The following is a 26,269-nucleotide window of genomic DNA, read 5'->3' as shown; positions in this document are numbered from 1 at the left end:
CCCCCACTCCCCCTGCCAATCCAGAGAGGAGCGCTGGCGTCTTCCTGGTTTCTAAGCACTGGAAATTTAAACTCCTAGTCTGAGGTGGAATAAAGAATCCAGGGCTAATGCAGTCTACGGCAGAAGCTGGAGCTCCAGGGTTGGTATTTTTTGCTTTACGCACATAAGTAATGTTTTCTGCACACAAGATATGCTTTGTGTGTATAAATCAGGTTTTGCTGTGTACTAAGCCTCTTCTTTTGCACACGTTCTGGTTTGTGTGCATTTTAAACTCCCAATGCATTAGCTCACCATTAGCTTACTATTTTGGGAGTTAAACATGTTTTTTTATATTGTGCATTAAAGTGTGGGCTGAATTTCAGCACAGTTGTAACCCTCAGCTAATTATAATCAGCCTCAAAGGAAGGCAAAGTCTAACACTTCAGGAGCAGCTGTGGGCTCCACCCCCCATTCATTAAAGATGGCCTGGCGGTCCTCACCTGCAGCTCTGGTCAGCTGAGACACGGCCAGCTCCGGGGACGAACTCATGGTCCCCTCTCCGTCCACAAAATCTGCAGCAGAGGAAACATCGCTCAATGTATGGACAGCAACATTTAAAAAAAATGTAGAATTAAAAATAAATAAATAATAAAACAAAAAAAAGAATGGAGTTTCGTTCACTCCGGGGTCACCTACCTGTCTTTGGTATGAACAGCTTACAGGGCAAGGACAGCGGCATGATGGCATGTTGGTATACCAGCGCTGACAGACTCCCTGCAACAGAAAAGGGGCAGGTGAGCAGGAAGCAGCAGGTCGAAGCCTGGAGGGGGGAGGGGGTCTCTCTAACACGGCGCACTTCAAAATCTATAAGTAGTGAGACCTCAACACAGATGAGAGGTCAAGAAGGAGGAACGGGGCACTTCCTATAGCAGTTATAGTCCCGGCCCTTTGCCTGTGTATGCTGTAGAGATGAGCAGGAGGCAGATTTTGTAATTTTTCTTTTAAATTATAAAAAAAAATAAAAGGCTAGTATCACAAAGCTCCTCCAAATATAACATTTTTACATATTTTGTACTTTAACAGTTTAAGTAATGCCTCTTATGGTATAAGACATGGCATCTTGTGCTGGGTGGGGCAGATCGAGCCACTCAGCTTCACTGTGCCCCTTCCTCGGCTGTAGTGAAAGGTTTCATTTCTGGTGGCACCACAGATCTCATTCGCTGTCCGTGTATACTTGTACTAGAAAGGTTTTATTGCGATCTTAATCCAAGCTGTTAGCTGCAGCAAACTCTTACCAAAATAGGGCTCCTCGGCCGCTCCCTTCAGATGCACGCCTTTCGCAGACGACTCAATGAGGAAGTGCCGGACCTGATTAAGAGTGTCGTCACCTTCTCAATAAAAAAGGAGACCAGTGTGACCATACAGCCTCATGGTGTCCATGTTTACCATCCCTCCCCAGTAATACAGCCTCATGTTGCCAAGCTGGCATCTCTTGCATAGCTCAGTTTACAAACTATCGCCGGCTATCACGCTGATCAAAGCTTCCTCTGACTGAGAGGTCAGAAGGTTTTGATCTGCCCAGTCAGTCAACCTTTTCTCCTCCTTTGCTAATTCCACGACATGAAAACAAATGACTCCATAACCTGTGTGCCCACAGTGAATATATTGGGAGATTGTGACACTGGTGCCATCCTGACACCTGAAATGATTGCTGTACCTGTCTTAGTCCCAGCTGCAGCCTGGATCTTCATTGCTAAGCCAAAGGAGCCCCTGAAGGAGGTGCTGTCCCTGATGACAAATGATCCGGGCTCCTTGTTCTTCAGGAGGTCAATGGCTGTGACACAGCAAGGATCAGAGTTAGTATGACCCAAGAGAGCTAAGGTGTAGAAGACATTTGAGCAAACCCTGTGCTTGCATGAGGACAGAAGATTCAGCACATGTCACACTTCTTCCGAAGAATATTTGGGAGGAGGAAGCATCCTCACAGGTACAGGGATCATTTAGGAGAAAGAATTATGCTGGAGCCCAGCATGACAAAGGCTCCCTCCTGTACACAGCCATGGTGCAGGTGACTGCGAAAGGCGTTTTAAGGGTTGACCAACTGCAGTGTTATAGACAAGCAGTGAGTCAACTCCAGGGGTTCAAATAAATCATGGGGTTCTAGAGGCGTTTCTAAGCCTCTCTGGACTACATCTGGAACCAAAAGGTCAGTTAGTTACTTTGTCATGTGATGAAAAATGCTCAAGATATTTTAGCCAGTTTGCATTATTGCAAATACTGTAATGCAACATAACTGGCTTCTTGCAGGAATGGATCCTGCCATTAGCCGCCATGTACTGCAGTCGAGAGCACTAAACAGTTACTGTTAAACCTTTTCTCTACCTTGGTCTCGTGTAATGCTTGGCTTGAACCAATACTTGGAGGTGTCCATGACAAACTTCATGGTTGGTTGTCCTTCTCTGCCTGGACCTGTAACAGAATCAGCCAAAACAACTGTGTCAGAGAGAACCTTGCCAAATAACAGGCTGAGTTTGGATTTCCAACGAGTAAAAACCAGGGGACAAGCAATGAAGTTACTAGCTGATACATTAAAGACAAATAGGAGAAATATTTTTTTTACTCAGCACATTAAACTCTGGAGTTCGTTGGAGGATGTGATTAAAGCTTTTAGTGTAGCTGCATTAAAAAAAAAATGTTTGGACAGGTTCCTGAAGGACAAGTCCATAAACCATTATTAAAGGTGGACCTGGGGAAATCTAGTGCTTATGCCTGGATTAAGCCACATGGACTCTATCTACCACTTGGGATCCTGCCAGGTTCTTGTGACCTGGATTGGAAACAACCCTGGGCCTTTGACCTGACCCAGCATGGCCAAACTTATGTTCCAAGGCCTGTAACAGAAGGGAGTTCCAATAAACATAATCCTTTCAGAATTTTAGTCTTACAGATTCCTGGCATACCCTGTCCCTTGTTTGATTTCTTTTTTCTCTAGCAAAACCGTGAACCAGTAAGAGAGGCAAATAAGAGGACATAAGATAAGAACATAAGACGCGCCATGCTGGGTCAGACTAAGGGTCCACTGAGCCCAGCAACTTGTCTCGGACAGTGGCTGATCCAGATCACTAGGAATTATCTGGGAGATCCCAAGGAGTAGATCCATTCCTTGTCACTCACTTCCAAGGATAAGCAGTGGTTCTCCCAAAATCTACTTGGCTAATAACTAACTGTTCATGGACTTTTCTTCCAGGAATCCGGGCTGGTGCAAAGGTATTAAGCATCCTAGGTAAACCTCCAGTCTTGCACCCTCCCCTGTACACATCTGTCTATCAGGGGCACCTCTCCAACAGCAACCCCTTCTCTCATCCCCATTCATTATCTGCCTCTCACCCTCTGCCAAGTCCTGCATCCCCCCTCCCTAGTGCCCAGCATCCCTTCTCTGCTTCCCTGTCCAACATCTCTCTTCTACTCCACAGTAACCTCTTTCTCCCCTTCACTCCCTGCTCAGCTCACCAGCATCACGCTAATCTCTTTCCCCCTTTATGCAGTGCCCGTCATCTTTTCTCTACTCACTCCTTATTTGCCCAGAATCCTCTCTCTCCACCCTACCCTCACCAGTCTCTCTCAACTCCCCCATCCACATTTAACCAGCATCCATTACTCTTTCTCTTGTGATGTCATGCCTTAAAAGTGGATAGATGGCACCTGGAGGATTTTGAGGCCCCCTCAAAAATGTTGATACCCTAGGCAACCACCTACTTCACCTAATGGAAGAGCCACCCTTACCAGGAACTTGTTTAAATCTCTAATAAAGTCAGCTATGCTTGATGCCTTGACCACATCTTCCCACAACAATTTCCACAGGTGAATGAACACTTGTTCCTTTCAGCAAGTGCTGGCTCTCATTAAGTCAGGAGAAATCTCGCAAGGAATGCCCAAAAGGAGGACTTACCATCCAAGGATGCGGAGAGGGAGGAATCCGAGAAGGTTTTATTCAGATTCCCAGGTTCAGAGAATGGGTTGCAGTTGGATGAGATCCGACGCCGGCCGAAAGTCCGATGGCTCTTGGAAGGGTTGGGAGAAAGATCACCACGTTCCAAGCAACCGTTGACGAGCAGAATCGGGATGTCCACAGTAGAACTGGTGACGGAGGGCGGACAGCTGTTGGCGTGTTCCCCTTTATAAGGTGGCGAGCCAGACCGATTCTTGCTGGAGTAGGCCGTGGCCGTTTGGTATGGACCAGGGCTGAAGGCTTCAGGGATCGGGTCGTTGAAATAGTTCTTCGGTATTGTAGGGGAAGTTATGCTCGGGCTGTTCAGATTAGCAAAGGATCCTATTGACCCAAAAAGGCTACCGGTAGACCTGGAGATGAGCACGTGCTGGTGACTGTCGGAGTCATTGTTGGTTAGAGAATGCACACTGTCAGGACAAAGCATTGAGAACATAACTTAGCACTTGCTTTCCACCTTGCTGTCTAGATCACAAGACAAATTAATGGGTGAGAATGGAGCAAGGAAACTGGGGTTAGTGGGCTGGGAGCAGAACTTAGCAAATGGTCCTATAGAAGGCTGAACTTTGCAGTATTCAGCCTTGTCACTATAGGATCATGAACATTTCATCTCTTGTGCATTCTGTGCTCAGGGCCCAGTGTGGAACGCCAGGGTAGTACACTTATTGAAGTTACTCGTCAACGAGCTACAGACAATATGTAATGGGATCTATTTTAAAGCACGGAACAACTTATTTACCTGCCCAGGAAATAGCTGGTGTCAGACCCCGGGCTGTTTGACAGCATAGAGAGGCCACTGGCTCTGTGCTGCGCCCGGGCGACATACTGAGGCCTCCAGGTATCCTCAAAGCCCGGAGTGATGCAGTCCTGCGGCTGCTGCTGCGGAGGGATAGGCATGCTGTCAGATGCCGGGTAGCACTGGCGTCCTGTGCTCGGGCTGCTGGAGAAGATGACGCTGCCGTTTGGGGTGCAGTTCTCCCTTTGGGTGCCCCGAGGAACCAGGATGCAGTCCCCACTGGCAGAGACAGAAGGACTTGCACAGCGCTGTATGGCCTCATGACATCGGACTCTGCTGGGCTGCACGTCTATACATTTAATATCTAAAATAAAAAAAATATTTAGATATGGATGTTATCTAGAATTAAACCACACTTTTATACACCTCTTTACATTTTTTTTCTGCACCAGAACAGGCTCAGACCTCTCCCCCTCGGGGGCAGGTGATGCCACATCCAAACAAGAGAAGGACACATTTCTGCAGACACTGAAAAGCAAGAAGAGTTTCTGCCGTCTTCGAAGCACTACATGGCCCTGCCTCATCAGGCCGGCTTTTGCATCTGTGAATGCTGGAGGAGGAAGCCTGCGGGAGACGAGATTCCCGCCACCTTTCCAGAGCATGGCTGCTTCTCTCTACAGGCCCTCAGCTCAAAGAGGCTGGAGAGAGAAGACAAACAGCAGATTTTAGGCCCGTACTGCATTTTTTCCCCACTGAATTCTTTGCAAACAGAGAGCATAATCTTTTAATCACCCAGCTTTGGAGCAAGCCCTGGGGTCAGGCCCAGCGCTGCAGGCATGCAATGATTGCACCCCTCTCTTTACCTGTCGGTGCCTGCTCATCCCCGACCTGAACTAAGGTTTCCTGGCTTCTGCCACCAGGGCCCTGCTAATCCAAGGAGTTGGTAATAGCAGGTTATGAATAGCTGGTGAAAGATGCCAGCTTACTGGCACTGCAAACAGGAAATCCTCCCCACTCGCTGCTCCACCAATATGCTGCAGTTATGGCACGGAGACCCCAGATATAGTGCAGCTTAGGCTCTTCCCAGCTCTGCCTCTGGCATGAAAGAGAATTCACAGGAGCAATCTTGGAGAAAGGAGCACACTTTGAGGGTCCCGGTCAGTACAGCTGCCTTAAGGCCCAGGACACATGAAGCATCAGAAAGGTGGTGATGAATCCTGACCTTTTCAGAACACTGGTAGTGCTGTACAAGTAACAAGAGATGAGCTCATTGATACAGGGTCCCTACCTCAGAGAGCTTATGATCTCCATAGGCGCACAGGAAGAGTCAAGGACTCATTGTGCTGGATTCTTGACCCCCAGCCATGTTTTATGTGATTATGTAACTCACCTAGGATTATATAAATATTTAAAATAAATAAATACAGTGTGGGAGACGCAGACTCTCCCCCTACAAGGACCACAGCCACCTGTGAAGTGTGCTGCAGGGATGTGGGAGGCTCTCCTGGCTGTCTGTAACCTGCGGTTGCTGATTACAGGGCTCCGTGGCAATGAATAATATGAAGTTTGCCAGAATGCAGTCATCCTTTCTCACTGGGAACAAATGGGCCTTGCGGGCGTCAGGTTTCATAAGAAGTAAAAGACAGGCAAGTCCTAGCACAAATGGGATTAGTTTTTCCCTTTGCAGGCTTAGCAGAACTCCCTTTAGTCCCCAATCACTCTCACTTGTCTTATCCGTGTGTCTCGACCAGATTGTAAACTCCAGAAAGCAGGGACTGCCTCTCCTGTGTGTCTGTGCAGCTTGCTGTGCTCGAGAAATGAGCATTAGCAGTGACCGGAGTGTTAATCTGTCCTGTAAGCCTGCTGGAGCCCCCGCTTACTTTTCAGAGGACAGTTTGTATTACAGCGAGGTGCCCGGCAGTGACATTTGCAGCGTGGTCAGCCTGTGCGCACCAGAGGCACCAAAGCGTCCTCCACAGGAAGGACCCTCAGTTCATAGCCGGCGCCAACGAGGACGGCCCCTTTCTGATTTTAAAATCTGAATCAATATAGACATTCCTACATAGGAAGCTTTGCTGGACAAGAAAGGCACGATGCTCACCAAGGGTGCCGTCTGTGTACGCAGTGCTAGATACAGAATAATCCACCTTCTCTTGTCCCTACCCTCAAGAGCTTACATTTTCAGCTGGGTTCTGAAATTGACAATGCTGCTTTCCGCTGGCCCAGCGTCTCAACGCATCCTCATCCCATTTGCTGAGCTACTTTAATGAGTGGGGGAGGACTGGTGTCCCCAGGTGCGAGCAAGTCACTGGATCACAGGTATGGGCTGAAACGCCAGCTACTGACTAGGAATCATTACAAAAGGGACCAAGGGGAGGGGGTGGGGGGTGCAAAGTTCACAGGTACTTTCCCTTTGAAGCTTGCCCACGGGTACACCTGGCTCATGGACTTCATGTAGTGCTTTTTGGGGCGGGAAATAGCACATGTGCATTTGAAAAAGCAAAGTCGGTGTGCTCTGTTTGCACAGATTCCCCCCGCCCCCCACTGCTAAATCGCTATTTTGGTGAAGCCCTCTAGTAAACCAACCATTCAAGCACACAGAGCTGCAGTGAGCTGAAACAGGCTGCTTTTAAATCTTAAACTCTGGCTGTCCCTGATCCTAAGCCAAGACAAAAAGGAGCCCTAAGAAGCAGCACCGAGCCTGCTTCATAATCACTTCAGTTGTTGCAGAAGCCCTATCGCTCCCTGATCAGAAGCTTGACCATTTTAAGTCCTGTTTCCTATAATAAATACACTTCCTGACAGCCTCCTGTCCGTGAGTCTAGACCAGACTGTCCAGTGGCACAGGTCAGGGCTCATCTCTAATGTGTATCTGCATAGTACTGGGTACATCTAGCAGTGCTAGAGAAATGCTAGCCACAGCAGGTAGTCCAGAGCCAGCCAGGAAAAGTCCTACTTACAGAAACAGGGAACAAGACAGCCATTCCCCCCATGCTCGGGACAAAGCAAAATGCAACACATTAGTGCTGTCAGCTCTTTAGGGCTGCTTACATTGTAATCTTTATAAGCTGGCACTGGTAAGCAATAAAAGCTATTCTTACAGGCCCTCATGCTGATCCTTTTTAGAGAAAAGCTCTCTTTCTCCAGCTGGGATGAGGACCTGCCTATCACCTTAGGCAGGTCACACTTGACTCTTGCTTTCTCTCACCTGAACAGCCTGCATCGGCGTTTCCGGTTGTTGCAGTCCAGCCAGGAGATATGGCTGGGGTGAGGCTCTTCCTGATGCTGTCCAGCCTGGCAGGAATGGGCTGGAAGGTGGGATCGAGTTCCAGAATTAGCTGGTTCAAGTTCTCTATGGAGACGTCTAGAGTAGGCGACATGGGCTGGCCGCCGCGCCGGGCCTCTCCGTCCACCTCTCTCTTTGGCTGAAAAGCGGGGTTGACCTTGTGCATAGAAGAGCAGGGCTGTCCATTCCCTTGACTGTGGGTCGTCCTTTCGAGCTCTCTGAATGTTGGACCAGAATGGGAGAAAGCACAGGTGGGGTTGGTAGATGGGCTGTGAAGTCCTCCGTGAGGCTGCTTCACCACAGATTGGTCATGCCATCTTTCTGTGGAGAAGTAAGAGCACTTCGGAGATATGGAGAGACTGCCAGGGCACCCGGCTGGGCGTAGGTTGCCATTTTCTTCTGGGGATGCCACACAGATCGTCTGCCCAACTCGCAGAATGTGGTTTGGCATAGTCTGAGACATTTTGTAGCCTCTGGTTTGCAATAGATATTTCCGTGGTAGTCGTCTTCAGCCAGGCCAAGGTTGGATTCTCCGTACGCCTTTTCAGTAAGGGAACATGGACACCAGGTCTTCTAATTATACACAAAAGAAACCTAGAGTGCAGCAAAACAAGAGGAAAGATAGTAAATAGGACCATAGCAGCATCGTTTAATAACCACCCCCACCCCTCAGTCCATCTAAATAGAGGGCAACATCCAGAAATCCGATTCTCTTTGGCATCCTGTCAATCTAGAGAAAATTAAAAGGACACCAAGCCCCTGTTACTCCAACCATGGAGACTCATCTGTAAAACAGAGGGAATGCTTTCCCCAGACAATCAGATAACGTACTTTGACCGTTTCACTTCTGTGGAGCTGATACAAGGACCCCGGTGACCCACTGAGGATGGGTCACTGGGGTCCATGTATCAGCTCAAAGGACACGCAAATAGAACCCATCCTTCCAATGCCAAGATCTCACCTGGAACAATAAGGAGAGCACTGTACTATTAGCACTGGCTATTAGATTTATTTAAAATGTAGTCCTGAGACACCCTTATATTATCAAGCTGTTAATGACTTCTGATATATTATTCACCTTGTAGCCTTACAGCATTTTTAGAACGCAGGTAGAATAAGTGCCTGCCCCAGAGAGTTTACAAGCAAAGTCGGTACCTGAGGCTTCTGGAGATAAAATGACTTGCCCAAGGTCACAAGGAGTGTCAGTGGATGAAGTGGTTCCCTGTTTCACAGCCCATTGCGCTAAGCACCAGCTCACTTCTTTCCCTGCTGGGAAGAATGGTAGTGCTGTACCTGGACCCGGTGTAATATTTGTATTGCTGTTACTGTTTGAGTTCTGGAAGTTAGTGCTGTTTTGGTATGGCAGATTTACTATTAAAGTGCCAAGTGACTTTTTTTTTTTTTTTTTTTTTTTTACAGGGTTTTGTGTTATTTCACAAAGTGCCTGGTAATGGATGGAGTCTGTGAACTCTTTGGTGAGTAGTAGGGAGAAGACATCCTACCTAGTTCAGGCCAGCCAGCCATTGATGCAGTATAGATGTCTTTTACTGTATACATTTTATCTATTTGGGGGGGGGGGGTTCAGACTACCCCCCCCCAAAAAAAAATCACATGACACGTTCAGACACTGTGACCTGATTTGTGAAACAGATTTGCACACATACAAAACAAAGTTTAATATTTTAAAATATGGGGCGTGGATTTTGGCTCAGAGTCGTGAGTACTTTAACTATGGGCTTTCCACCAGTTCTCGGAGGGAGAGTACCAGCACATCTTCCCTTTGAACCATCAGCACGTTTAGGGTGGGAAGTCCTTTTACCCATGTAAATAGCTTTTGCAAATTCTCCTTCCTACAACCTGTGCTTTTACAGGCCTGTTCTGGGAGGGGTGGTCTTGAGATCATCGTGATTGTTGAATTCAGTTATCAGGGGGACAGGGTTGGGCCTGAAAGTTAATTGGGCTGGGAATCCGCAAGGCTGAAGGTTCGCCTAGGGAGCCCCGTCAACTACCGAGTTGGGTTTGCCACTGCCTGGGTTGGCTGGGGGTGGGAGTACTGTAGAGGTGAGGGGCAGGATCGTAGTCATTCCTGAAGGCTGGACCTGGTGGTCAGATTCAGGGCCCATGGTTTTAGGATTCCAGAAGCAGCCCTAGTGCTTGGTGCCCAACCCAGGACCGGCACTGCCATGACCAGTCGGGATATAAAACAGAGGGGGAAACCTCAGGTGGGCAGTTGAGAATGAAGGGCCATGGCACCAGATCCCAGCTCTGGCTTCAACTTGTACTGGAAGGAAGTACGAAGGAGCAAGATGAAACTGTCTGGTCAGAGAAGAGAGACAGAAACAAACTCTGGGCTGAGGATGGGCTCCACTAGTCTACTGAGGCCCGTTGTCAGCTGGGGAGGTGTAATGAGCTAAAAACAAGAAGAGCCCCCCTCCCCCGATCCCAAGAATAGCCCCCAGCACATGCTAAGGTCTGGAAAAGGAGGAGGAACCCAACCCTCCAGGCCCTGAGCCTTTGTAACCTCATGGAGAGCAGGGATTTCAGACAAGAAAGGAAAGAGCCAAGGAACACAAAGGTTTGCACCCACCCTGTCTCTAAAGCGTGTTCCTCTCCCCCACACCTTTCAAAGTCTAATTCATCTTTGCCATAAAAGGAGGATTATTTAATGGGGGTGGAGAAGAGGTTGTGGCTGAGGAGGCAGAACAGAGGATCCCTGGTTGTCGGGCTGATTAAGACCCAAGGTTTATAGCCCAAGGTAATGGGTGGAGGAAGAAAAGTAATAGAAGAGCAGGGCTGGCCCCGTGTGTCATGTCTAGAGAGGTATGACTAATAGACCTGCCGGCTAATGCAGGGGAGACTATTGGACCTGCCCGTGCACAGGCAGCAGATCCCTTCCCAGCTGCCGTCTTCAGGACGCAGCCTTTCCACTTCACGGCATCCTGTCCCATACAGGAAACTAGAGCGCAGAGCAAGCGGTCTGCATTCGCTTCTCTCTAATCCAGGGCAAGTCTTCCATCGGGACCCGCAATACTGCACGAGAGTCCCGACAAAGAGAGCATGGGGCCGCATGGCGCCATTTCAAAGAGCTCCTTGAAGCTCTTCTCAACTTGTTCCCTTAGCACAAAGCTTTGCAAACTTGTCCTGGTGAGATCAGTCGGGTTCTCAAGATATCCATGGTGAATATGCGCTAACATTTTGCAAATATTGGGTCTCCAGAGTGATCTCATGCATATTCATCATGGATATCCCGAATAACTGTGGGCTTGAGGGGGAGAAGGTCACCAGGATAAGCTTGAAAAGCCCTGCCTTCCTGTGAGGTTAACAGGTAAATAAGCTGGAATTGTCAGCCTGTTCTCCCTTCTCTGTGGCTGCTGCCCTGCAGGCACACATCCTGAAAACCAGTCAGCACATGAAAGCGCCTCACAAGAATGTGAACCATCTTAGCCTCCTTGCAACAGCAGAAAAATAATAATAATTCAAAAGGACAGCTGGAAAAAGTCAATTATGTCTGTGCACGAGAGAGGGGATCACAGAAGTCTTATCTGGCCCATCAATTACTACAACTAAAGTAACAGTAATTTACATTACTGTAGCTTTGAACACTGGGCGCTCAATGTCCTGGTCAGCAAAGCTGTATTTTGTGATGTCCAAGGAGAACTTTAAAAGCAGTTTGTATGCCAAGACAAATCTCCAACATCAAAGCTACAAGGATTTTCCCTCATCATAACAGCCTTAAGGTTTTCTGGGAAATTCTCCGTGAAGAAGGCATATCCCATCATGTGCAGATGCTGCACATCTCCTGCAAACAGGTCAGGGGCTCGGCCCGGAAAGATTCTCCTCCCATTCTGCATCTCTGGGGATAACCCTTTGCCAGGCAGGCCCTCTGGTGACTGGAGTCCCTCCTTCCTTAGCCTCGGATCTCTGCTGTCCAGCTCACCTATTCGCATCTATGCAAATGTTCTGGTAGTAGGGGATGAGAAATTTTCAAAGCCAATTAGCTGGGTAAATAGCAATTGACTTGGACCAGTTGGCATGGCCGACGACTGCACTCCTCTGCCCAGAGAAGTGTAGCGCTTCCATAGCAGTAGCACTTCTAGCTGGGTTAAAAAAACGTGTCCCTAGAGGCAGGTTTACATCAGGGGAGGAAAGTGTGCGCTATTTCATCCCCCTCGGCTGCCTGGACAAACAGCAGGTGCAAAGTGCACCCCTCCTGTATTCACAGCAGCTAATGTTCAAACAGGAACCACCCAGGCAGTTTCTCCTTCAAAATTAGCAGGCAACGTACGAGAGGTAGAAGCATTCGTGTGGTTTGCAACTATGCAGGACACTGAAGTTTGCACATAAGTGGAAGGACAGAGTGAAGGACCTAAATATGTATTCCCTAGAGGCAAGGAGAGAAACTGTCGAGGGATAGATAATGCACAAGAAGCAAACTTTGCTCTAGAATAAGAGGTCACGATAAGAGGCTTGGGAATTACATGAGTTTTCCCAACTTACAGGCCGATAAAGTGTGGACTTTCTCAGCACCCGCTCTTTGAACGCGCGATACAGAATGTAAATGAGGGGTCAAGCTAAAAGGAGGCGCAAGGGACAGCTGCGTGCCCCCAGCGCCCCCTTGGCCCAGGAGAGGTGGCTGTCAGCGGGTCTGCAGGACGGGCCCTCAATTTTACCAGCATCCGTTTTCCTAACCGGTGCACGGCCATGGCTTAGGAAAACGGATGATTGTTAATTGAGCGTTCGTTTTCCTAATCTGACCTGCAGGCACTTTTTGTTTCTTCCGATACGATATTAAGTCGGAGGATGGACAGAAAAGCAGTATTTTCTGCTTCTTTGTACACTTTTTTGAACTGCTCTGAAATTGGCACCTGCCCTTGGGCGTAAAATGTGCGGATCAGCTGCACATTTCTTTCCTGCATCCTGGTTGAATGACTAATAACCTCATCAGCGTGCATTTGCATGTGATGAGCGCTATTAGGGTTGGGGGGGGGTTGGATGCGCTAAACCCCTTATTGTATAAGGGGTTGGGGTCGTGCGTCCACAATGCACGTCCAAACCGGGTTAAAAAGTGCGCTCCTCTGAGCGCCCTTTACAGTATCGGCTTGAAAGGCTGGTGGATGCATGGAAAAGTCTCTGGGTGGAGGAGATGGGGGAGAAGAGCAGAGAGGGAAAGCTGGAAACCAAAGGCACTGCACCAGGAACGACATTGGGCAAAGTCTGCTCCTTATCTGCTGTCAGATTCTCTGTTTTTGATGATAAAGATTTCCTCACAAACCCACATTAGAGAGCAATAACAAAACAAGTGAGAAATACATAACATCTTTCCCGCCCCTTCCATTTCTGGTCTGAGTACATAGTGAAGTAAATAATAGAGTTTCCATCCTATGACACATGGGAGGCGGGTGTGATCTGGGGCTAATACCAGGGAACTATGAGTCAGACGAGAGCCCAGTCTGCGCACATTAATCTCTTCTGCTTCTGACACTGAGCAACCGCAGTCACGTACTCCTATCTGGCTTGACTGTAACTGGGTAAGGATGCCTCTTCCCTCTCTCTGCCAGGGCTTCCACCTCAGAAATGGCTGCCTGTGTGTTTCTGGAGACCTTCCCTGCACATGGTGTTGGGGTGACTGTGGGTCTCCTCTACACTTCGCGTTGGGGGGTTGTGTGGTTCCCCTGCACATGGCAGGGTGTGTGTATGTTTGGCTGTGTAGTTCCCCTGCACATGGCATTGGGGTTAGCTGTGTTTGGCTGAAGGATGCCGTACCAGCTTGAAGCATCACTGCAGGCTTTCATTACACCCACAGCTCTTCCTAGCCTGCGCTGAGATGGACAGATTGATAGTATCACAGGTACTAAAGCAGAGTAGGTTGTCTGGTTTATGCAACCATATTATGTCAGTTCTTTGTAGCAGACACCAAATCTCTAACACAAATCTTCCATCGCCTTGTGAGGGCAGGTCCAGTAACCCCGGCACCAGTACTCAGCCTGTGCGATGTGAGGCCCTGCCAGACTGAGGAGGGTGAAACTGCTCCAGCACCCAGCTAGCGGGAGTGAGGCCTGTGTGAAAGGACCAGAGTCCCTGTGGGGGAAACGCCAGGCTCAGCGAGATCACCAAAGGGGCTGTGACATCATCAAATAGGATGGCTGCATCCCATGACATTTATTGATTTATTCAGATGTAGCTCACGGCGAGTCACAGTCAGGGGCTGCAGGCAGTTCCCCGTCCCCAGAGGGCTCACAATCTTAGGTGCTCATTTACTAAGCATTTTTCCCATAGACACAGAATGGGAGAAAAGCCTTATTAGATGAGATCCTAAGTTTGTTCCTGAGGCGATGGAGGGTGACGTGACTTGCCCAAGGTCACACAAGGCAGCAGTAAGATTTGAACCCTGGCTCCCCGCCTGCAGCTCTAACCACTAGGCGACTCCTCCCTGAGCTACCTAATGCCTGCACTGGGCAGTAGCTGAACTGTAAAATGAAGGAATTTTAGCCACTAAATTGACTACATATGCCATTATAATCCTGCACAAGCATAGCAAAGGTCTCGTGTTTTAAAAATGATTTATCCCTGGGCATATTTTTCACACTCCTATAGATCTAGAGAATCAGCAATCTAAACCATTAATTCTGTGCCCTTCCCACCCCCTCCAGCAGACCACCAGTGACCTGAGAGCCTGTCAGCAAAACCACTCAGCAATTCAGAAATGTCAGGAAAACCCTTCCAGAGGAGGATGCCTGCAAGGCCTTACGTAGACTTGCCATGAGCCACCGAGACCAGACCTGGTGCCACTGAAATTAAGTTAGGGCAGGTCACCCCTCCCTGCTGGTTATCTGTGTGGGATGTGCCCCCTGTACCCTCCCCAGCAGCTGTCAGGGGACCCTGAAAATTCTCTGCAGCTGTCTGAGTGGACAGAAGTCCTGGATAAGGCTGAACTAAATCTGTCCTAAGTCCCCTTAGTCAGCCAACCCCTCAGGGGACCAAACAACTTGTTATTATCTAACAAGCAAAAGGTTTCCTGGATTGCTTCCCACCCCCTGCTATGATATTCAATTTCAATGATAAAAATGCAAAACCAACAAAGCAGATGTGAAGATAATTACCAGCCGGCATTGCCACACCAAGCACCAACAAAAGCCTGCAGGTATGGCCGAGCGTTGAAATCAAGGCTTTCACAACAGTTCAGGACAGAGCTGGACAGATCCTGCAACCATGGGGACCAGGACAAAGACACCTCTCTCTCTCTTTTTTTCTGCTAGATGTAGTTTCCTTAGGATCTCATTCCTTTGCATGCAATGCCTTTTGCCCGGTACAAAAGCCCAGCAGGACTGCAGCAGGGACTGTGGGAAGGTGGGTTCATCTTTCCACGTAGGCTACGATACTTCTTTTTGGGCTAAAACGAGCTGGTGAAGGACCTCACAGGGTCCCCTTCTTTTCTAGCACAACCCTCTTTCTATGTGGGTCCTTTGCAAGGTGTCACGAGCCTCAATGCCTCTGGGTTTCTCCACGACCTGGAACCTGGCACCTTTCTGCCTCAGCCCTTCTCAGATGCCAGCATGGCTGGCTATTTCCTGAGACTCACTGCAAGTCTTGTATCATCCTCCAGAAACTTGTTCTGCGTACAGTACAAGGACGGTCAGAGTCCTAGATCCCCAGATGCAGGCTTCGCTCACGGAACAGTCACCTGTGTAAGTCCCAGCTCTGGGCCCAGCTCGCTCTAAAGAGAAGCCCAGGGCACGCTCGTGCCTGCAGAGCCCAGAGCCCAGCTCCCAGCTCATTGCCCCCCCAGACAGAGCCAACCCCAGAAAGCAGTGCTAGGGCTGAGAGCCCAGCTCCAGCCACCTTACCTGAGGATGTGTGCCGGGCAGCCCTGCCCCCTCGCCTGCCCTGCGCCTGCCTTTAAGCGCAGGCCGCCCACCCAGGCAGGGTGGGACAGGGGGTGTGCCCAGGTGGAGCCGGAAGCGGGGCGGGGCAGGGCTTACCTGGAAGCCCCCCCCCCCCGCAGCACCTGTCTAGCAAACCTCTTCTGCTAGACGAGCGCAGGGTGGGGAGGGGGACTTCTTGCGCTCCCTCTCTCTCTCTCTGCTGCCTTGACGGGAGGAAGCTCTCCCAGACAATCAGCTGATTCCTCGCTCCTTATTTAAAAAGAAAGCCTCACAAGCTGCCAGCCCCACCCTGGCTTCTTCCCTTCACCCGCGCGGTGTCTGGGAGGGCCGCCCCCGGCCCTCTGCACGCTGTCCCTTGCCCTGCACACATGGCTGAAACGTCTTGTGCAAGGACAAAGGCCACGGTTTGAGTTAAAATGCCTGTTCCGGTTATGCGGTCCAGTCTGAAACGGAAGGCAGGGAAAACCTCGTGAGGGCAGGTGTGGACATGGCCACCGCGGGACACGCTGAGGCTCCAGTGTCACAAGGTCAATGCGGGGTCAGAGGGTTCCCCCTCCCTGGGCTCCGGGAGTAGAGAGAGCGCGGGGCCATGGGGGGTCCCTTCCCCAAGATCTCAAGAGGAGAGAGACAGATATTTTCAATCTGCTACTATCAGGAAATAAATAGTAATTTTGCATTAAACCCTGCAGAAAGATGTTCTGTTTAACGTCTTTACCATGTAGAGGCTGATTTAGCTTCTGTTCAATTAGAGATTGATTGAAATATTTTAACCAGGAGAACATAAATGTTTGCACACAACCTTATCTGCCTATATCATTCTATTACCATCAGCAATAGGCAAGTTCAAACACAGCTATTAAAAGTTATTTATCAATCAAGCCATTCTAGAAACAGTTATCTTTGCAATTCAGATTTAGTTTCTAGCACCATGATGTTGCAGATGTGGACCCTTGGACTGAGGTGGAGTTGGCACAACCTGCAGGGAGGAGCCCTGAGGTCCCCACCATTGGCAGGCAAAGTTGACTAAAACAGAGACCCAACTGGAGCTTCACCAATACCAGCCCCCATTCCCCTTAGGTTGAGCTCTCGGGTGCCGGGGCTGGCTGGACTTAGGCACGAACCTCTGTGGAGGTGAAGATCTGTTGCATAGAAGATGTTGCAGGCCAGTACGGTGAAGAGGCAGAGTTGGTACGAGCAGGGGTCAGGACAGATAGCAGTCAACGGAGACAGAATTAGGCTGTGGTCAGGGCAGGCGGAGGTCAAGCCAGAAGTCCAATCCAAAGTGGTGGTATGCCGTCATGTAGTCCAGGGAGATGTTAAACTTTTGTATAAAGACTGCCAGTATTTGGATGTGAACTGGGTCCCATGATCAGAAACAATGTGCTTGGGCAGACCATGCAAGCGAAAGATGTGCTGCCTGAATAGGCAGGCCAACTCTGGGGCCATGGGAATTCCAGGGAGCGGACTGAGAAATGGTCAATTACGACCCAAATGATTGTGCAGCCGTTTGAGAGAGGGAGGTCCACCACAAAGTCGGTGGACAAGTGGGTCCAGGGTTCCCCGAGGTTTGCAACATCTGTAACAACCCCTAAGGTTGTCCTGTCAGAGGCTTCTACTGTGCGCAGGTGGGACAGGAGTCCACCTAGGCCTGGACATCTCTGTGCATTTGGGGCCACCAGTATTACTGCTGGAGCATTGCGAGAGTCTGAGCTTGTCCATGGTGACCTGCAACATGGGAGTCGTGGGACCATTTTAACATTTTTTCTTGGAGTTTGCATGGTACAACTGTCTTCCCTGGAGGGACGGTCGTGGAGGAGGCTAGGAGGATCTGGGTGGGATCAATAATGATGCACCAAGTAATCGGTTTGTTCCTCTAATATCTCCAATTGCATATTAATGCTAGATTTGAACCACTTGACAGTTTTTCAACCGACATAAAAGCCTTAATTAACACATAGTCTTTTCTTTTTAAAATATATTACCGTACTATGTTGGCACATGAATAATTTGTAATCTATACCAATTATAATTTTTTTCTTATTGTGCCTTTCTGTAAACCATTGTGATGGTGAATTAACTTAACGATGGTATAGAAGAGTTTTAAAATAAATAAATAAATATGCCTGGGACTGGGAGAGAGTGTCTGCTCTAAGGTTCTTGATGACTAGCCAGTATCTCAGCTCAAAATCAAAACGTGCAAAGAACAGAGGCCAGCGGGGCCTGGTGGGCATTCAGCCGTTGGGCCTGATGAAGGTGTTTTAAGTTTTTGTGATTGGTGTAGATGGTAGTGTGATGCTGAGCACCCTCGATCCAATGGTGCCATTCCTCAAGTACAAGCCTAATGGGCAGTAGTTCTCTGTGTCCGATCCCATAGTTGCATTCTGTGGGGAGAATGTTTGTGAAAAGAAAGAGCATGTATCAGAGTGGTTTCTCAGTACTCCTACCCCCAGCAAAGAGGCATTAGTTTGAGGATGAAGGGATTTGTAGGATCAGGGTGATGGAGGCAAGGCTTTTGAAGGAGTGCATCCTTAAATTATTGGAAAGCAGTGACCACCTCCAGAGGCCAGGCTTTGGTGTTAACTCTTTTTCAGGTGAGTGCTGTGAGTGGAGCTGCAGTCCGGGAGTAGTTAGGAATTAAATGTTGGTAACAGTTGGTAAAGCCTAGGAATTTCTGCAAGGCATGAAGACCGAAGGGTTGTGGCTAGTCTTGGATGCATTTGACCTTATCTTTATCCATATGGAAGTTCTTGCTAGATATGATGTATCCTAGGAAAGGGAAACTCTCTTTCTCAAAAAAGCATTTCTCCAACTTTGCGTACAGTTTAATTTGTAGTCTCTGGAGGACTAGGCGAACATGCTAGTGGTAGGTGTTGAGATCCTTAGAGAAGATGAGGATATTGTCAAGGTACACGATGACAGACATAGAGGAGGTCTCTAAAGATTTCATTCATCATCTTCTAAAATACAACGAGGGCATTACATAACCCATCTCGAATATTGAATGCCATCTTCCATTCTAATTCATGCTTGATCTGAATTAGATTGTAGGTCTCGCGAAGGTCCAGCTTTGTAAATACTCTTGAGCCCTGGAGATGGTCAAACATCTCAGAAATGAGTGACAAGGGGTACCGGTCCTTTTTCCTTATTGCGTTCAATCCTCTATAGTCGTTGCATGGATGTAATGAGACATCCTTTTTGGAAAAGAAGAAGAAGCCTGCCCCAGTGGAGGAAGTGGTGGGCCTGATTAAATCCTGGTCATGATTTTCTTTGATGTATTCTGACATTGCTTTTATCTCCAGGGCAGATAAAAGATATACTGTCCCATGGGGTGGCTCAGTGTTGGGTAACAGATAGGGATGTGAATCGTTTTTAGACGATTTAAAATATCGTCCGATATATTTTAAATCGTCAAAAATCGTTAGAGGCGATATTTAATAGGAATTCCCCTGATTTATCGTCAAAAATCGTAAATCGGGGGAAGGGGAAGGGGGAGGGGAAGGGGGAGGGCGGGAAAACCGGCACACTAAAACAACCCTAAAACCCACCCCGACCCGTTAAAATAAATCCCCCACCCTCCCGAACCCCCCCCAAATGCCTTAAATTACCTGGGGTCCAGTGGGGGGGGTCCCGGTGTGATCTTTTACTCTCGGGCCTCCGGTGCATTGTAGAAATGGCGCCGGCGCTACCTTTGCCCTGATGACAGGGCAAAGGTAGCGCCGGCGCCATTTTGTTTTTTGTCCCCCGACGTCAGGAGCGTAGGAGATCGCTCCCGGACCCCCGCTGGACTTTTGGCAAGTCTTGTGGGGGTCAGGAGGCCCCCCCAAGCTGGCCAAAAGTCCCTGGGGGTCCAGCGGGGGTCCGGGAGCGATCTCCTACGCTCCTGACGTCGTTTTGCCGTACAAAATGGCGCCGGCCATACGCTGTATGGCCGGCGCCATTTTGTACGGCAAAACGATTCGAGGGCAGGAGGTCGCTCCCGGACCCCCGCTGGACTTTTGGCAAGTCTTGTGGGGGTCAGGAGGCCCCCCCAAGCTGGCCAAAAGTCCCTGGGGGTCCAGCGGGGGTCCGGGAGCGATCTCCTACGCTCCTGACGTCAGGGGACAAAAAACAAAATGGCGCCGGCGCTACCTTTGCCCTGTCATATGACAAGGCAAAGGTAGCGCCGGCGCCATTTCTACAACGCACCGGAGGTCTGAGACTAAAAGATCACACCGGGACCCTTCCTCTGGACCCCAGGTAATTTAAGGCATTTTGAGGGGGTTTGGGAGGGTGGGGGATTTATTTTAAAGGGTCGGGGTGGGTTTTAGGGATGTTTTAGTGTGCCGGTTTTCGCGCCCTCCCCCGATTTACGATTTACACGATATTTAAAAAAACAAAACCGCGACGATCCGATTCCCTCCCCCCCCAGCCGAAATCGATCGTTAAGACGATCGATCACACGATTCACATCTCTAGTAACAGATTGATAGCACGGTTGTATACCCTATGGGAAGAAAGAGTCTCAGCCTCCTTCTTGGAGAACACATTGGTGTAATCTGTGTACTGTGGAGGCAGCTCTACTAGGGTTGTCGCCAAGGGCAAACGAGGTGGTGGTTCAACATGTTGCAGGCATGAGCTGTGACAATGGGAGCCGAAGCTGGTCAACTGTAATGAAGCCCAGTTGAACCTTGGAGAGTGGTGTTGCAACCAGGGTAAGCCCAGCACGATGGGATGTACCACCTTGTTGATGATATGAAAGACTATACTCTCTATATGTAGCAAGTCAGTGCATAGGCGTAAGGGTACCATAGCTAAGGTGATCTGAGCGGATCCCTGTGAATTGAGGAGATGACTAGGGGTGTCTTTCTGGCAACTATGGGAAGCCATAAGTGGTCAATGAGAGCTTTCATTATGAAATTCCCTCTGGCACCAGAGTCTTCCAGGGCCTGGGTAGGAAATTCTTGGTTATCCATAGTGATAGTCACTGGGAGCGTTAGTTGAGGAGCAAGAGTCATGAAGCCTAGAATCACCTCCCAACTAGATCCTAGGCTGGTTAGTTTCCTGGCTTCAGTGGGCAGTACACCAGCTGGTTCCCGGTCCCAGCGCAGTAGAGGCATAGCCCCAGCTGACATCGATGGAGCCTTTTTTCAGGGGTGAGGCACCCCTGGCTGAGCTGCATTGGTTCCTCCAGGCGTGCTTGGGCTGGTGCTGCTGTTGGAATGGGAGAGAAGGGGATCTGAAATCGAGGAGCCAGCACCATGGGTCTGCATGGCGGGCGGAGTTCCAGAGCCCATTGCTAGAGGCGATGGTTGATCCTCCCGGCTAAATCAATAAGGCCATCCAGGGATTCTGGGAGCTTGCGGGTGGCCAACTCATCCTTGATTCATGAAGACAGCCCCTCTATGAATATACTACAGAGGCTGTCTTCTCCCCAGTTTAGCTCTGTAGCCATGGTCTGAAAATCTATAGCATAGTCCACCAGCGTTCAGGAACCCTGGCGTAGGTGCAGAAGGTCCGAACCTACTGTGGCCAGCTGGCTGGGTTCATCGAAGATGAGCTTGAAGGCCTTGACAAATTGCTGAAGATTCTGGAGAAGAGGATCTGCTCGCTTCCTTAATGGGGAGGCCCAGGACAAGGCCTTACCATCCAGCAAGGAGAGCATGAAGGTTGTCTTGACCGAGACATTGGGAACAGTGCTGGCTGAAGAGAGAAATGCATGAAACATTGGTTCAAGAAGCCTCGGCACTGTTTCAGGTCCCCAGCATACCTTGGTGATACTGGTAGCCAAATCACAGGAGGAATAGGTACCACTACGGGGGCTGCAATGGCAGCAGGAGGCAAGGAGGCGGCTGACATTGTCGCTGCATCCAGGCTGGTGCTGAATTGCTACATGGAGCTCGCCAGGAGCTCAAGAAACTGCTGCTGCTGCTGCTGGATCTTCTGTGCTAGGCCCAGAATGGCCTGAAGGCCCAAGGTGTCCTCTGGATCCATGATCTTGGCAATCTGTTGCAGAAGTCAACCCTTGCACTGAGGTAGAGTTGGTGCAACCCTCAGGGAGGAGTCCTGCAGTTCCCCACTGTCGGCAGGTAGAGCTGACTGGAGCAAAGGCCCAACTGGAGCTTCCCAATACCAGCCCTCATTCCCCTATGAATGAGCCCTCGGTTGCCGGGGCCAGCTGGACTTAGGCGCGGGCCTCTGTGGAGGTGAAGATCCATCATATAGAAGATGTTGGAGGCCAGCACAGTGAAGAGGTGGAGTTGGTATGAGCAGTGATTGGGACAGGCAGCAGTCAATGGAGACAGAGTCAGGCTGTGGTCAGTGGCAGGCGGAGTTCATTCAGTAATGGTAAACAGGCAGTGGTCGGGGGCAGGCGGAGGTCAAGCAGTATCAAAGTCCAAACCAAGGTCAAGCAGTGTCAGGCGTCCAATCCAAAGACAAAGCCAGAATTCCAATCCGAAGTGGCGAGGTACAAAGAGTAGGAAGAGGATGAGGAACCACAGAAGCAGGACAAGACACTGAAGACAGATGAAGGGAAGACTCAGAAGTCAATCCAGACTACCAAGGAACCAGGAACAGGACACACAGTGGAAACAGGAACCAGGAAGCAAGGATCAGGAACCAGGAATCAGGAACACAGTGGCAAAGCTTTTCTCCAATGGAGTCGAACTATTGCAGAGGCACTGGAGGGTTCTCCATCTCAGCCCTTTATAGGGATGGCTGGATGACATCATCAAGGGGTGCCTCTGGGGGGTTCTTGCTGCTGGTCCTTTAAATTAAGGGCAGTCATCACATGCATGCCCTAAGGGAGGGGGCATCCGGCAGCATCCTGCCTCGAAGAGGAGGACCGTTGCAGCGCAGCCTCCAACCATGCTCCCAGCAGTGCCCAGTGCCAGGGAGCAGACGGGAGTCTGGAGACTGGTGTGGCAGTTGGCCGTGTCTCAGAAAGCTGGTGCAGCATCAGGAGGAGAAGGGGGCCTGGTCTGGCCTAGAGGTAAGGCGAGCAGGCTCCAAGATGGGCCCGTGGTCTGCAACACGTGAGAAGACTTGAGGGAGCAAGAATTAGGGCATAATACATCTGGAAAACGGGACAAACGAACTGCAATTTCATCTGGTGCTGTTAGAAAGTGCATGTCCTGCTGGGCTTGGCACCCACTGGGCTTTCGCAGGATTCTAATCAGTTAGTTCAATTTGTCTCTACTGCCAGCCGCTGTGAGATAGCACGTTTATGGAAAGACACCAGAACTCCCAAGATAGAGGACATTCACAACAGAGTGCGGAAAATTTATTTATTATCCAAAATTACAGCATTCAACAATAAGACAGTCTCCCGTTTTACATCGATTTGGCACCCTTACCAACAATGGCTTTCTGGGGGGCCGGGGGTCCTTTGCCTTAAATATTATGTTAGCGGTAGGGGCCCTTCGCTTTTCATATTTTTATTTATTTATTTCTCTCTCTCGGGGGGAAACCCATAGGATCATATCTATGCTTTTGTGTGACTCCATGTATGCTCTGCTTTTCTAATTTCTTTTGTCATTGTGAAGCTAGGGAGGGTGGGGGGGTGGGGTGCTATATTCATTAAACATCAACAACTTGGTTTTGCTATTCTGTGATGTTTCACCTACAGTTGTTCCTGGCTCTGATTGCAGCTTTGTGCAGTTTCTTATGTATACTTCATTTTCTACTTGTATGGTCCGATCTGTAGGTTTCATTCTGTTGTTGTTTCGATAAAAACCTTTAATAACAAAAAAAAAAAGAAAAAAAAGAAAGTGCATGTCGAGTTGTGATGGGGTGGCAAGTAACCCTCACAAGGATGAGCAAGATGAAGGCTACCCAGGAAGTGTGGGGCTGGATGGTCCGCGGTCTGCAGGGAACAAATCAACCTGCGCAGTGGCAGCACTCAGCAGTTCCAGAAAACGGTGCCGGAGCACAGGAAGGAAACTACCACTGATGAAATTCTTTTGAGCCCCAAGGTTTTCGTGCTGGGTCTCCCTCACCATCTTGGGGTCTAGCTGGCCAACCACAGAATTAGGCAGCTTGATGCCTGATTTGATAACTGCTCCAAGCAAAGCGGATCAGAGATCCCCTGCCTTGTTTAGGAGGATTTAGTTAGCTGCTGTAAATGTAAACACTCCCAGGGACATTACTTGGTCAGAGGAGAAAACCTTTGCATTTATATTGAACATTCCAATAAACACGGTCACAATTCTGGCTGCTAGGTAGCCTCCCTGCCAGCAAAGAGCCTCCCTGTCTCTTGTGCTAGCCACCTCTTTGATGCTCCCAAGATGCAGCAGTTCCAGCCCTATTTAGCCCTGCCTCTCTCAGAAGTTGGTGCCTCTTTATTGAGTCAACTTGGCTCTTTGCATTGGCCTACCTTGCCTTGCTTTCCTGCTGCATGGCTTTGCCCTGTGACCTTCTTGGCCTTCTGTCTTGTTCTGTGGCTCTTTGGGGCTTCTGTCTTGCTTGTGACCTTTTTGGCCTCATCTTCCTGCCTGTGGCTTTGAGGCTTCTTGTACTGCTCAGCTTTGCCTGGGCCTTCAGGCTTTCTGTATTCTCTTGTTTTGTCCTTTTCTGTCCTGTCCTTGTCTTGTCCTGTCCTCTCCAGTCCCAGTCCTTTCCCTTGTCTCCGCTTTGAGCCTGTACCTAGGGTTGCCAACTGGCTCCAGATTATCAGGACAGGTTGATCCAATCCTGGTTTTACCCCATTGCATGCTGGGACTTATTCTGATTTACCTATCACATTCCCTAAGAAAATCAAGACTATAAGTACCTGAATGCAGGGGAGTAAAACCAAGACTGGATCAACCTGTCCTGAAAATTTGGAGCCAGTTGGCAACCCTACCTATACCTCCAGTTCCAGCCCTGTCTATAGGCCAGGCTTTGCCTCCTGTTCCGGCCCTGTCGCCAGCTCCTGCCTGCCTTCAGTACCAGCCTGTTCCTCCGGTTCCAGTACCTGCTTCCAGTTCCAGCTTGTCTCCAGTTCCTGACTTATCACCTCTGCCTGCCTTGTTCCTAGTGCCTGCTCTACTTTAAGACCTGCCTAAGTCCTGCTGGCCACCAGAACCCAAGGGCTCAGAGGTGGCCCAACTCCTGCGGGGGGGGGGAATCCCCATCCAACTGGTCCCCCACTCTGTGACAAACAATGCATAGTTTTTCCCTGCCTCGTCCCATCTGCAGAAATAGCAGGGGCAAAGTACGTGGATATATTTTTCTTCTATTTGTTTTCATTTTGTTTCTGATTTTTTTGTTTCTTTTCATTTATTTAAAATGAAAAAAAAAAACCCCCAAATGCAATTTTTAAAAATGAAGGGGAAAAAAAAAAAATTGGCCTCATTGGAGGAAAAAAAAACACTCCTGGTCCCTCTTCCTGATGCCTCCAATCCTCCCCAGCTCTTCTTTCCCTATTAAAGAATCTTCACAGGGCAGAAGTGATTCCCTGTTACTCCTGCCCTGCCTATGCTGGGATTACAGATGGTTCCAGTAGACTGAGGATGGTGCCATTGTTAATTTTTTCCAAACAAAACAGTGCCATTTTATATAGAAGAAATTAACAATGGAGCCATCCTTAGTATGTAGGCGCCATTTGTAATCATAGCACAGGCAGGGCAGGAGCGACCGGTGAAGATTCTTCAATAGGGAAAGAAAAGCTGGGGATAGAACTGGGGATGAGGGAAAACACAGAAGTTTTCTTCTCTGAAGAGGCTAACTTTGCTATCTACAAAATTGTGTTCATTTTTCTTTCGTTTCATTTTAAAAACGAACCGATACAGCAGGAGAAATTTCATTAACATTTCTTGTTTCGTTTCAAACAAATGCACATCCCTATTTGTACCCATGTACCTTTAGCAACTTTCCAAAGAGAAGCTACCCGCGTAGTTTCTCTTTGAGAATTCGCTAAAGTACCTGCGTACTTTGCTGCGATGTGGCTTGGTGAAACTTGCCTCCCAAGCTGATTACTCCTGTAAATGGAAAGCAATAGCAGGCCTGAATTTAAACAACTGGGGGTGTGCAGCCATGGTGAAAACTGACTTTCATCGAGACGCTGGGGAGGCTTAGGTGGAAGAGAGACTTTTCATTCCTGCTCAGAGGACGGGGGGGGGGGGGGGGGGAGTTTATCGTTATGGTTTGCTGTTCAAGTTACTGTTATTCTTACTCAAAAAGTCAATAAAGAAAGGTTAACAAAAAAAAATAAATGAGGAGAGTAACGAATTTTTCCAGACTTGACATCCTTTCCTGAGTTCCTGCTGCGTATAATCACATCCATATAGACCAGAGCAATTGCATGGGCTAAACCTTTTTTACATCATCCAACAAGTGCAGAAAATATGTGATCCCGGTTGTTGTGCTTGCTAGAAGTGGGGCTCACAACATTATCCCATTCCTGGAAAAAAAATGTTTGA

At 49.0% G+C, this 26,269-nt stretch overlaps 1 protein-coding gene across 3 annotated transcripts in view; it reads right to left on the bottom strand.

The window, feature by feature from the left end:
* TNS4 (tensin 4) overlaps positions 1-26,269 on the bottom strand; it is a 48,056-nt gene that overhangs the window by 5,629 nt on the left and 16,158 nt on the right. The window contains exons 1-9 of one of the 3 annotated variants that reach the window (XM_029573289.1): positions 15,852-16,043; positions 7,930-8,601; positions 4,725-5,085; positions 3,929-4,395; positions 2,362-2,448; positions 1,697-1,813; positions 1,275-1,367; positions 676-753; positions 480-551 (exon numbers count right to left, since the gene is read on the bottom strand). In XM_029573289.1, coding sequence (XP_029429149.1) covers positions 480-551; positions 676-753; positions 1,275-1,367; positions 1,697-1,813; positions 2,362-2,448; positions 3,929-4,395; positions 4,725-5,085; positions 7,930-8,470 — 1,816 coding nt within the window. In that variant the 5' untranslated portion in view covers positions 8,471-8,601; positions 15,852-16,043. Of the gene's footprint in view, positions 1-479; positions 552-675; positions 754-1,274; positions 1,368-1,696; positions 1,814-2,361; positions 2,449-3,928; positions 4,396-4,724; positions 5,086-7,929; positions 8,602-15,107; positions 15,655-15,851; positions 16,044-26,269 lie in introns of those variants that run through there. The other 2 variants (XM_029573291.1, XM_029573290.1) reach the window with 2 other exon arrangements.

Source organism: Rhinatrema bivittatum, chromosome 12, assembly GCF_901001135.1.
Source record: "Rhinatrema bivittatum chromosome 12, aRhiBiv1.1, whole genome shotgun sequence".
Taxonomy (NCBI): domain Eukaryota; kingdom Metazoa; phylum Chordata; class Amphibia; order Gymnophiona; family Rhinatrematidae; genus Rhinatrema; species Rhinatrema bivittatum.
The sequence above is the reverse complement of the archived record's forward strand: the minus strand, read 5'-3'. Positions and strand labels throughout refer to the sequence as shown.